Source organism: Durio zibethinus, chromosome 22, assembly GCF_047325235.1.
Source record: "Durio zibethinus cultivar Kanyao isolate XHJ-2024 chromosome 22, ASM4732523v1, whole genome shotgun sequence".
In the NCBI taxonomy this organism is placed as follows: domain Eukaryota; kingdom Viridiplantae; phylum Streptophyta; class Magnoliopsida; order Malvales; family Malvaceae; genus Durio; species Durio zibethinus.
The window spans coordinates 4,103,935-4,117,500 of NC_143183.1; the positions used below are offsets into that span (position 1 = coordinate 4,103,935).

At 33.5% G+C, this 13,566-nt stretch overlaps 1 protein-coding gene across 2 annotated transcripts; it reads right to left on the reverse strand.

Annotated features, from left to right (window-relative positions):
* Positions 1-228: 228 nt before the first annotated feature.
* LOC111307259 (uncharacterized) lies at positions 229-4,599 on the reverse strand. Of its 2 annotated transcripts, none has more exons than XM_022905280.2 (3): positions 4,043-4,599; positions 2,503-3,234; positions 229-792 (listed from the first exon to the last, which is right to left on the reverse strand). In XM_022905280.2, exons 1-2 carry the CDS (start codon positions 4,096-4,098, stop codon positions 2,523-2,525), a joined length of 768 nt encoding a protein of 255 aa, XP_022761015.2. In that variant the 5' UTR covers positions 4,099-4,599; the 3' UTR covers positions 229-792; positions 2,503-2,522. The 2 variants fall into 2 exon arrangements, with proteins under 2 accessions (XP_022761015.2, XP_022761013.2); XM_022905278.2 differs by having other exon boundaries at positions 2,503-3,255.
* Between the last annotated feature and the right edge of the window lie 8,967 nt (positions 4,600-13,566).

Sequence of the window (13,566 nt, forward strand, 5' to 3'; positions counted from 1 at the left end):
ACAATTATGTAGAACTTTATCAATCAGTACACTTGGGCTTTATTTTTATTTTTTTTGTTTCAATGTACCAACTTTTCATAATGTTGCCCTCATTGTACTTTGGAATAATTAACCCTTTCTTTTATTTTTATTGTGAATTAGGCCTATATATATATATATATATGTATCTTTGTTATAAAAGGATTTTTTAGTTGCACTGTAACATGAAATAATAATTTTGAGATTTTTTGTCACATGACTTTGGGATGGATCCATTATTATGATTATGATTATTATTATCATTATATATGAAAATTATCTCATACATGAATCATTCCATCAGTGAGAAATTAAAAAAAAAAAAAAAGATTGAAGTGAATCCATCAATTTAAATAGAATTACTAAAAATTAAGAGGGAAAACGAGGAATTTCTTCAGAATTTTTTTTCCACAAAAGTATTTGAAAATTTCATTTATGTATAAATTACAATATCACAAACTGCAGTCAAATAGTGCAATGTTGCCACAAATGGATTACATATTTGCCAAAAACACCCTACAAAATCTGTCATTGCTCCAAAAGTTTTTGATAAAGAATTGACAGATTCCCTCTGTGACATCTTGCAGAACATTCAGGTAAGTTCTTATGAGCTTGATTACACCATTCAACCTTTCTTTTCAAAGCGTTCAATTAGATTGAAGCTGTCCCAGTCCATCATGCATTCTTATCCCAGGAGCAAAGATATCCCATTGTTCTGTAGGAATTTAGAAGTTTCATCAACTAACATCATATTCAACTCGGATAGCCTGTTGCCTACAGGAAAAAATAGAAGTTCATAGCTTTATTGAACCTGAAAACAGCAGCAGTTGCAGAAATCAAAATTTCTTTTGTTTTGGTGTGTAACACTGTTATCTCATACACAATAATTCTGAGATGGTAATAAGGCTCTATGGCCGCTTTCCTAGCATGCTGATGATTATAACTTCTTAATGCATTTACATAAAATCATGCTCAACTTGGCTGTTGAGAAAAAAGTACTCCAAGCACAGAAAATAAATTACTTGATTCAAATTTTTTTAAAATAATAAATATTAATTAAAAACTTGATTGCTAGTTTTAATTGCATCATCTAACGAGGGAGAATGACCTTTCCCTTTCTTAAGATAAAAATATTAAATGGACTTCAGAAGTTAAGGTAAAAATATACATATGGGGCTCCTTCATCTCTTGTCATATTTAAACTAGTTCTAACTTGTATGTTATCCCTCGACTAAAATTTCAACTCTCTCTCCTGCTTTCTGAAGACCTTGATACAACAATAATCATACAAATCAGGATGTTCACTCAAAAGCAAAGTCTGTACTCAAAGCAGATGAAAATTTCTAAATCCATAGCCAACTTGTCAAAATAATAACCACTAAGTCCCAAAAGACCCTTTATTTCTTTGTCAGCCATCACCATGGAAGCTTGCAAATTTATGTAACAACATTTGGGGTTATTCAGAAGGGAAAATCAAAGGTACAATGTGGCAATATTTCAAACTGAAAAACTTGCCAGCGGGTAAAAACATGAAAAGTTATTTACATATTTAACCAAATGTTTACTAGAAGAGTATTAAGCAAAAAATATGGAGATGAGGACAACTCAAACAATGTGTGAAACACATGTTTTTAAAACACCTTTTTTACCAATATAATAGTTATTAACAAATAAGCAGTCAGAACAAGTATTTCTACAATACGTTTCATCTTTTATGAAAACTATCACTTTTATATGTTTGTAAATGAATTCACCCAGTGTTCATCATATTCTTAACTGTATCTGGGAGAAGATTTGGTGACCCAATCGAATGTTTTACATTTATTAATAACTTTTTATAACATAAATTCAGTTTGGAGTGTTTTCATAATATACTATGATGATGGATTCTTGTTGAAAAAGGACTTCATCTGAACCACAGATCCAGAAAATTGTCATGTGATCTGATCTTTCTGATCATATCAGACAACAACACAGAAATTGGTATCAGATCATATCAGGACAATGACGAGACAAAATAAGACAGGATTATGAAGCTGTCACATATGATATTTTTCTTTTGAATGGGAAGCCCAAAATGTAAAAGAAATGAAGTAGATAATTGCAAGAAATCATTTGATGTTGAAATCTACTGCAGATAGTCATTGTGTAAGAAACTTACACAGTCAATATCTTTCCAAAAGGCAATGTATATTCTGAGGGTTACTGCTATGCTTATCAGCACTACCTATCTTTCCTCCCCTTTTTACCCTTTCCCCTCTTACCGTCTCAAAGGAATAAGATACTTTAGCGAACCCAATACATAAGAAGAGTAATTAACTGAAACTAGAAATATCCAACATTCTCTTATAAACATAACCTAGATCAATCTAGGATATCCTAGATATAAAGAAATAGATTTCAAAATTAAATGCTTTAGAAAGATTTCGGAATACAATTAGCATACTCACAGTTATTGTAAATTATAGCAGAAAATGTACGTACCTCTAATTTTGATAATCACTTTAACTAATGTTCCATGACTTGGATATGCATTCACCAAACTTTATCTTTGGTGATCTACTCTTTTTGCTTGACAAATTGTCATTACTGGCTTCATCATCATCTTTTATATCCTCAACATGTGCCATCAGTCTACTACTTTCAACCACCTCATTAGCAACGTTTATTGGGTTACATCTAATTCTATAGATATCCTCCAAAGTACACAGCTTTGCTCTTGCTAATATATCCAACATTGACCGTTTCTTTTGTCTCCCTTTATGTTTTCTTCGCTTATGTCTCAACCTCTTGGGGCAAGGTGAATTGATTCTCCGATAAACATTGAGGTAAGAGCTTTGCACTGAACTTGATTGTCGACTTACTGGAACTATGGCATTGGAAGTGTAATCAGTACTTAAGTTGCTTTCATCTTTATGCTTACAGCTATTATCCAGATGAGATTTAAGGCAGTCAAGGCAGGGGGCTTTTGATAGCACCTCATTATAGTAAGAATTACTCTCATCTTTGATCAATTTCTCCTGCACAATGATATCTCTCACTTTATTTTCAAAGAAAATATTCTCTTTATCTTGTTGAGAGCCTACAGTTCCGATTGTTGTTTGAGTAGCTGAATTACATGGTTCAAAGGGTGGCAACACATTGCTAATACCATACTTCAGACAGATTTGCAAGTACTTCTCTGGAAATGGCCAACAATGAAAGATATCTTTTCTCCTGGTATCAACAACAAACTGTCTGGATAGCAAAAGGTTGTATAGGACTGAGATGCTAATCTCTTCAATATAGAAAGAAAAAACCCCACATTTTATCATTAAATTCTTAATTAAATCTTTTGTCATTCACTGGCATTGAGGGCAAAAAAACAAAAAAAAATCATTTTACAAAATATGGGAAAAAAAATAAGAAAGAAGCAAAAGTGCAAATCACATGCAAAAGTTTGAACAATACACGGATGCAAAATATAAAACCCCAAGCATGGAATATAGAAGAACCATAGATGATAGAACAGAGTTCATCAGCAATTGAGAAAAGTTTTCAAATTTAATCAAGATTTGTAGTCCAAGTCTCCAAGCAAATATTTCGTTTTGCTTATGATAATTTGACTTGAAAATTAAAGCCTGATACAAAACTACTCCTCTAAAACAAACTGCAGAATTCATTTAGTCAATATATGTTGCTATATATAAACTCCAATTGTTTTCTTTAGGAACAAAACAAAAGAATGATAGTAATTTCTAACAACAGTCCAACCAAAAATGAATCAGACAAGAAAAAATCAAAATCACAACAAGGTGAAGCTTTTGATACTTCAAACTTTTAAAAACACGATCCAAATGCATAAAATGAAAGATTAGAAAAGGTACATAAGCAAGATATAACGTAAAATGTTGTACTAAGCTAGAGTTAAAAGGAAACGCAAGGCAAAAAATCCAACAGCTATGTTTGTAATTAAGGGCCATGAAATAACGATGTAAAGCAAAGAAATAAAATCATAATAAGGCATTGGAAAATGGGAAATCACCTTATGGAAAATGGCTTAGTATCTGCTTCACCATTGACACAGTTTTCACAACCCATTTTGCCGCATAGTAAAAGCTGAGAAACCGTGCGTCAAGAAAACAACAGTAAGTAGCGTTTGGATAACTCAATAAGAAACGAAAAAGGAAGGAACCCAGTTTAAATTATAGTCCCAAAAGCAGTCTGGAGGACAAACATGGCTGAAAAGTACATAAAATTACGAGCTTTTTTTGTGAACAGTTGAAGACCTAAGCGGGTATAAAGAATAAAAATGGAAGCAGAGGATGAAAAAGAAGGGAGATTTGGAAAATGGGGTTAAAGGAAAGACTTTGAATAGGATGATTAGAAGAGAAATGAATGGAAAAGTTAAAAGCGAAAGAAGATGAAGACGGAATGAAAGCAGCAGGGTTTAGCAGAAGGAGAAGATAATGAACAAAGGCAAAAGCCTTACATCAAAGGAGGGTTTTGTTTTTGATGTTGACAAATGGAGGAAGGATTATCCATGGTGAAATCCAAGAGTAAATTTGGTTGGAAGAAAAGATATAGTAATTTCTTATCGCATCAAATTTGCTCAAAAACTAATGGCGATTCGCCTAGATATTGATAGGGAACAGGGAAGTTGAAGCTGGAGAGCCACTTTGTTAAAATTCTAACATTGATAATTTTTATTTTTTATTTTTTGCAAAATTAATATTGATAAAATTAAGAAAATTTTTAAGTATTAATTATTACTTACTAAATTTTTTAATTAATTATTCAAAAAAATTTTAATACAAAATTTATAATATAATATTTATTAATATTAAAAATAAGCTATGAAAACTTCTTGACATTCAATTTAAAAGTTAGTACATGATATCAATTAAAAAAATAGGGTTCAATTTTTTTTTCAAAATAAAAAAATCACATGAATTTTTACAAGAAATTTAGAATAATTCTCTAAAACTTTGGGTTTTTAACATAAATTTTTGTTAACCAAAATAATTTTTGGATCATAACTTAATTCTCTCATGTTAGAGAAATTATTATTAGATAATCCTCGTTATATCCTCAAATACAAAAAAATTATTTAATTAATCATTCAATGAATTTTTACCTAAATAAAAGGTTTTTGTATCAATTTTCTAATTTTACATTAGATCACACACTATCTCCATAGTTTAATTTGCTTACTTACAATTAAAATATAATATGATGTCCAAAGTTCAAATTTTTTTACATAAAATTTAATTTAATTTTATGTTGAATTGTTTAATTATATTTTAATTAAAATAGAACAGATTTTTATCAATTAAAATTATACTATTGTTTCAGGATTCAAGCATGTCTATGTTGACCAATATCTTTCTGGAGCGTCTCTATTATTTGATCCTTTTCAGCAATGGTCTCCGAAAGCCTTGGATTCTCTTCTCGGAGTGCCTCAAAGTGGCAAACTATCGCTTTAATCTGTGCTTCAATGGCTTCATTACTCACAATTACAAGCAACCCCTCCTCCTTTCGTCTCCAAAACGCTTCCAAAAGCAATGCCCCAACAATAACTACGCATCAACAACATTCCCTGGTCGTCTCAAGAATGCACTGCCAAGCCAAACTGCTAAGGCCACTGACGTAGCAGAAAGCAATGTCAGGACCGAAATTCCTACCCAATGGTACCGAGTTCTTTTTCTATGTTTATTACCACCGGTACTTGTCTCGGCTGATAAACAATGACGGATCTATGATTTTTTCGAATGTATCCATTTATAATACGTATAAAAAATTACCAACGAATTTATTTATAGAAAAGACGTCAGAGAAAAATTTTAGAGGTGTTTAAGAAAAAAATTTCCTTCAAATTTTCTTGTTTTCTAATATTTTGAAGTATCTGTGAACGCTCTATCCATATGTAGATCGGCCTCTGGTGATGAATAGAACAGTAAAGTTGAGGATAGTTCAAGAATATATGGAGAGGATTAGGTCTAAAAGAAGCAATGATATTGTAATAATCCGAAGTTGGGTTGATTCAAGGAATTTGGTTGAGTGAGTTCTCCAGGGTGCTCTGCTTGATGATGATGATGACTCTTGTTCTGATCTTGGGTTGAAAAATATTGCCATCTTTGCCTTTTGTACCAGGTTTTGATGAGGTTTTGGATTGATGTTTCAACAGATTCAATGGAGATAGACTGACAAGAGGGGCCATCGGTGCAATTATTAGTTGGATTCATCTGTTCTTGGGGACTACATATAAAACCAACAATTATATAATATGGTTGAAGGAAAATGAACAATGACGATCGATGCTTGCATCTAAGGGACGTGAATTGCAAGCAAGGTTTTGAAGAATTGCATGCTTTGGGGTCAGGTATTTATATTTCGTCATTGAAGATAAAGCTTCAAGTAAATCCCACTGACAAACCTCAACCGTATACAATTGAACTAAATAAAATTTTAAATTTACTGATTATTTTATTTTATCATTTAATCTTTCAAATTTTTTTTTTTTTACCTAAAGTTTACAATTGAACAAAGTAAATCTAGACAAATGTGTGTAATTCTATTCATAATGATTATGAATTTGAGATTAACGTAAATGAAATTTCCAGAACCATTCACCCTAAAAGCATACATGGTTATTGTTAGGAAAATGGGGTCCAGTCCCATGTAAGTGGTTTTGGACCAAGTAAAGGCCATGGGCCTTGATCTTTTATTTTACACAGAGCCCTAGCTACTTAATAAAAAAAAGAGGTGGGGTTGTTTTGTGTGTGTGTGTCGAAAACCAAGCAGAGAAAGAAGAAAAGCCAGGAAAAGCAGAGAGAGAAAAAGGAGAAGGGAGAGTTGGTTGAACGGAAGTCGATCCGTGGTCCGATTGAGTTGGAACCTTGTCAGGAGGTTTATGATTCAGAGTTTTACATTCTGAACGGTGAAGATCGGGTTTGAAGCTCTCTAGGAACAAATCCAGGGTGTATTTGTTGAGTCACTTATTTGATGAGATTTCTCCAATTGTTTTTCTAGTTGTTGATTAGCTCTAGTTTTAGCTAGAGAAGAACTTTGTATAACTATTATTTGATAGTGAAGATTTTTCTGGCGGCCCGTGGTTTTTTCCCTCTACACTGGAGGGTTTTCCACGTAAATCTTGGTGTGCTTTATTTTTCCTGCGCATTTGATTATTGATTGTTGTCTATTGCTTCTGTATTGTTGTGATTATTGCTTCAGGCGCAACAAGTGGTATCAGAGCGAGGGTTATTTTGAGACATCGATACAGAAGCAACCCAGGATAGAAGTAAATTCTGTTTGAGATCATGGAGGGTGATACAGGTTCCATGATAAAATTGACAGCATCGAATTATTCAATTTGGAAGCCTATGATGGAGGATCATCTATACTGTAAAGATTTGTATGAGCCAGTATTGGGTGATTCGGCTAAACCAGCAGATATGAAAGATGAAAGCTGGAAGAAGCTAGGTAGAAAGACGCTGGCTACAATCAGAAAATGGGTTGATATCAGCGTGCTTCATCATGTAGCGCAGGAGTCAGATACTCACATTGTTTGGGAAAAATTGGCAGCATTGTATGAGAGAAAAACAGGTATGAATAAAGTTATGCTTGTTAAAAAGATTGCAACTTGTAAGTCTAAACATAAATCTAAGTTTAGAGGTAAAGTGAAGTGTTTCCATTGTGGTAAGGCTGGTCATATAAAACGAAATTGTAGAATCTTAAAGCAAGAGCGAAAAGATGAGAAAGGCAAGAGTTCAGATGATGGCAATGTTGCAGCAGTGAATTCAGATAGTGATTCAGTTACTTTGATTTGTACACATGGTGATTGTAATCATGTTAGTGATCCCGGCATTGAATGGATAGTTGACACAGGAGCGGCATATCATTGTGTTCCTAAGAGAGAGTTGTTTACAACTTACAAAGCAGGAGACTTTGGTTGTACCAAGATGGGAAACAAGAGTGTGTCGCAGATTGTTGGGATTGGTGATATTGGTGTACAAACTAGTACAGGCTGCATGTTGACTTTGAGGGATGTCAGACACATTCCAGATATGAGAATGAACTTGCTTGCTATTAATGTCCTTGATAAGGAGGGATATGAAAGCCGACAAAAGAATGGACAGTGGAAGCTTCTCAAAGGATCTATGGTAGTTGCAAAGGGAAAACTATGCTGCACAATGTATAAGACATGGATGCAATTGAACGGTAACCAGGTAAATACCGTTGAAAATGATGCTTCAGCAAACTTGTGGCACAGGAGGCTGGCACACATGAGTGAAAAAGGGTTACAGGTTTTGGCAAGGCACTCTCTCATTCCCTTGACCAAAGGTATGTCTCTCGATTCATGTGATTATTGTTTGTTTGGTAAGCATCATAGAGTTTCTTTTCGTAAAAGTTCTCAGAGAAAAGAAAATAGATTGGAATTAATTTATTCTGATGTATGTGGTCCCATTGAGGTTGAGTCATTAGGTGGTAGCAGATATTTTGTTACTTTTATTGATGATGCTTCACGTAAAACTTGGGTGTATATGTTGAAATATAAAAGTCAGGTACTGCAGTATTTTCAAAAATTTCATGCCATGGTTGAAAGGATGACAGGGTTACCCTTAAAGTGTATTCGAACTGATAATGGTGGGGAATACACATATAAAAGCTTTGAAGAGTATTGCTCAAAGCATGGGATCAGGCATGAGAGGACAGAACCTGGAACACCGCAGCATAATGGTATAGCTGAAAGAATGAATCGCACCATTGTGGAAAAAGTCAGATGTATGTTGAGGATGGCAAAATTACCAAAGCCATTCTGGGGTGAAGCAGTCAACACAGCTTGTTATTTACTTAACAGGTCACCATCAGTTCCTTTGGGCTTTGACATTCCAGAAAGAGTGTGGACAGGAAAAGATGCTTCATACTCTCACTTAAAAGTTTTTGGGTGTAAAGCATTCATGCATGTACCAAAAGAGCAGAGGTCAAAGCTTGATAGTAAAGCTACACAGTGTGTGTTTGTAGGATATGGTGATGAGAAATTTGGCTACAGGGTATGGGATCCAGTAAAGAGAAAGACAGTCAGAAGCAGAGATGTGGTCTTTCATGAAAAAGAAACCATAGCAGATCTTGAAAAAAATGAGAAGACTACACGAGTTACTGTTGAGTGTGATGTTTCAACACCGACAGGGATTTCACAGGAAAGAGCCACAGATGGTGAAAATGAGCCAGAAACAGAACTTGGGGATATGAATGAGCCAACCATAGTTGGTGATGAGCCAGATGCTATTAGTTTTGAGCAGGGGGAGCAATCCTCTCTACCTGAGAGTGTTGAGCAGGGGGAGCTACCTTCGGCATCAAGTGATGTAGAGTCTCAGCTCAGGAGATCTACTAGAAAGCGCAGGCCATCTACCAGGTATCCAAGTTCAGATTTTATTTTAGTTACCAGTGAAGGGGAGCCAGAAAGCTTTCAAGATGTGCAGGCTACTCCGGATAGAGAGCACTGGTTAAAAGCAATGAAAGAAGAGATGGAGTCATTGCGAAAGAATGGTACTTATGATCTTGTTAAACTTCCAACAGGGAAGAGGCCATTAAAGAATAAATGGGTGTTCAAGTTGAAAAAGGATGGTGACAAACTAGTGAGGTACAAAGCTCGATTGGTAGTAAAAGGTTTTTCTCAGAAACCAGGCATCGATTTTGATGAGATTTTTGCTCCAGTTGTAAAAATGAGTTCTATTCGAGTGGTACTGGGATTGGCAGCTAGTTTGAATCTTGAGCTTGAGCAACTTGATGTTAAAACTGCATTTTTGCATGGTGATTTACAGGAGGACATTTATATGAATCAGCCTGAGGGTTTTGAAGTGAAAGGGAAAGAGCACTTAGTTTGCAAATTGAAGAAAAGCTTGTATGGCTTGAAACAAGCTCCGCGACAGTGGTACAAGAAGTTTGATTCTTTTATGATGAGTCATAGCTATAAAAGAACAGCAGCAGATTCTTGTGTGTATATTAAACAATTCCCTAATGGTAACTTCATTATCCTATTATTATATGTTGATGATATGTTGATTGTAGGACAAGATGCTAGTATGGTTTGCAGGTTGAAAGAACAATTGTCTAAGTCTTTTGATATGAAGGATTTAGGTCCAGCAAAGCAGATTCTTGGTATGGACATTATCCGAGATAGGAGAGCTGGAAAGCTGTGGTTGTCACAGGAAAAGTATGTTGAACGAGTGCTTGGTAGATTCAACATGCAACATGCTAAATCAGTTAGCAGTTCACTTGCCAACCATTTTCATCTAAGTAAGAAATCTTGTCCAGTGTCTAAGGAAGAGCAACTAGCTATGTCTAGTATTCCTTATTCTTCTGCAGTCGGTTCTTTAATGTATCTTATGGTTTGTACAAGGCCTGACATTGCTCATGCAGTTGGTGTAGTGAGCAGATTTCTTTCTAATCCAGGAAAGGTTCACTGGGAAGCAGTGAAATGGATTTTTAGATATTTGAGGGGTACCTCAAAAATGTGCTTGACTTATGGAGTTTCACAACCAGTTCTAGAAGGGTTTACTGATGCTGACATGGCAGGCGATCTTGATGGTAGGAAATCTACTTCAGGGTATTTGTTCACTTTTGCAGGAGGAGCTGTATCTTGGCAGTCTAAGTTGCAGAAGTGTGTTGCTTTGTCAACTACAGAAGCTGAGTATATTGCAGCAACTGAAGCATGTAAAGAAATGCTTTGGATGAAACGTTTTCTTTTTGAATTGGGGTTGAATCAGAAAGAGTATGTGGTATTTTGTGATAGCCAGAGTGCTTTAGATTTGAGTAAGAATACCATGTACCATGCTAGAACAAAGCACATTGATGTTAGATATCATTGGTTACGTTCAGTGATTGAAGAACAGCATATGCTATTGAAGAAAGTCCATACTGATAAAAATGTGGCAGATATGTTGACTAAGATACTTCCCAGGGAAAAGCTTGAGCTTTGCAGTAACTTGGCCGGAATGAGTTCCCTGGCCAAGGTAAGTTCCAAATGAAATTGCTATGGTGATGAATCTCCTTCTAATGGGGCTGGAGGGGGAGATTGTTAGGAAAATGGGGTCCAGTCCCATGTAAGTGGTTTTGGACCAAGTAAAGGCCATGGGCCTTGATCTTTTATTTTACACAGAGCCCTAGCTACTTAATAAAAAAAAGAGGTGGGGTTGTTTTGTGTGTGTGTGTCGAAAACCAAGCAGAGAAAGAAGAAAAGCCAGGAAAAGCAGAGAGAGAAAAAGGAGAAGGGAGAGTTGGTTGAACGGAAGTCGATCCGTGGTCCGATTGAGTTGGAACCTTGTCAGGAGGTTTATGATTCAGAGTTTTACATTCTGAACGGTGAAGATCGGGTTTGAAGCTCTCTAGGAACAAATCCAGGGTGTATTTGTTGAGTCACTTATTTGATGAGATTTCTCCAATTGTTTTTCTAGTTGTTGATTAGCTCTAGTTTTAGCTAGAGAAGAACTTTGTATAACTATTATTTGATAGTGAAGATTTTTCTGACGGCCCGTGGTTTTTTCCCTCTACACTGGAGGGTTTTCCACGTAAATCTTGGTGTGCTTTATTTTTCCTGCGCATTTGATTATTGATTGTTGTCTATTGCTTCTGTATTGTTGTGATTATTGCTTCAGGCGCAACAGTTATTACTCGTCAATTGCGTCAGCTTTTTCACTTTTTTTATTTTTCCTTATTATTTATTCCTTGTCAGCACCCTGTTGTCGTAACCTCAGTTGTAGCGACAGAATTGGTGGCTCATTGATTCGGGCGGTGCTAGTGGGCGACAATACAAGGTCGGTGGTGGCGCCCCATTTAATTAGAAATTTCGTCCCATAGCATGCTTATATGCATACATGGCCAATCAAATTTTTTTTTTATATATACGAAGTCACGTCTTGAAAATTAAAAAAAAATTATAAAGTAAATATTTAAATATCATAGATAATTATATAAATTAATTAAATTAATTTTGTATTTATAATCAAAATTTTTAATATAAAAAAATTATAATTTAAAAATAAAAAAATTACAAATTAACATATTCAAACTTTAAACTTATTAGATACTATGATTTAAAAATAATTATATGAATTAACTTAATTAAATTTTAATTTATAATCAAATATTTATTTCTTTAGAAATGCTATTTGACCTACACTTTTGTTTCAATTATTTTGTTTTTACTCTGTGTGGTTTTTTTTTTTTTTTTACTTCTATGTATTTATAAATAATTGATGATCTTTTCAATAAATGTGTCGATGTTAAGTGAAATAAAATATTGGAACAAAATTATGGCATAAGTAACAATAGTAAAAAATTTAGATGAAATTTTTTAAGTAAAATTTGTGAAGTCTTTTATAAGAAAAATTATTAAATAAAAATTAAAATTAAAAATCAAAATCAACAGATAAAAAGGTGTTGTTATATAAGTTAAGCATACAAAATTTAAAAAATATTTAATAAAATTTTGTTATATTTTTAGATAAATATTTTTAGTAAAAAATATTGACAAAATTTTTATCGTTAAATAAATGTCTATCAAATTTAAACTATAAATGATATTTTTAATAATTATTTTTACATATTATTGATATTCACCTTAAATTTTATTAATATATCGATTAAAATTTTTATTAAATCATTTAAAAAATTTTCACTTAAAAAACTCCATCTAAATTTTATCCGATTTCTTTTTACTTCTTATTAGGTATTCATTTCTATTTTTTTTTTTTTTTTAAATTGCATAGATGTTAAATTTTCTCTTTGAAGAGTGACAAATTAAATATGTTAAACAAATTCTTTTTTGAACATGTTTGCAAATCTTAATCCAACCTAATTTAAAAATCGGAGTTCAAGTTATAATTTCTATAACTTGAATTAAACATTAATGATTTGAATTATAATTAGAATACCCTTATCCCAAAGCATTAATATACTAATGATTTGAATTAAAATTTGCAAATAATATTTAATTGGATCGGCAATTATATAAATTTATTTAATTTTTATAAAAGAGGTCACGGTTCGAAATTTGAACATGTTTGCATTAATGATTTGGGATATCATCCCTAGTTATCATGAAATTTCGAAGGATTCAGTTCTGTGTTGTCTTCAACTCTCAAGGTTGGAATCTCCATTGTTCATTTTCAAACCTTATATCAACAATACTGATCACCCCATTGCTATTTCTGCGCAACTTCTTTAGGATTGAACATGACTCCTGCTGTCATGGCTCTTCAAGAGTTATTGCACCAAGCATGGTGTCGTATTTTAACATACTGTCTTTGTCAGCTTTTCCTGTCTGTAATTTTTTGGTAGGACGGATTGTGATTTCTTTTATAAAAAAATTTAATTTATATAATTTCTAGTGGGGTTAAATAACTTACAAATCTTAATCGAACCAAATTTATAAACTGGATCAACCTTGAAACCTAGGCTAAAGTGTCTATTAAGGAGAATCAATTGGCAAATTTGGATCAAACTCTTCAATCAGCAGATTCAACTCCAATGTTAAAGCTTCATCAAAGAACCAATGGCACACTAAAA

Coding starts and splice junctions, on each gene's coding strand:
- LOC111307259 (XM_022905278.2), bottom strand. CDS start 4,098: ATGGGTTGTGAAAACTGTGTCAATGGTGAAGCAGATACTAAGCCATTT. Junction 3,256..4,042: donor ACTAAGCCATTTTCCATAAG/GTGATTTCCCAT, acceptor TTTGCTATCCAG/ACAGTTTGTTGTTGATACCA.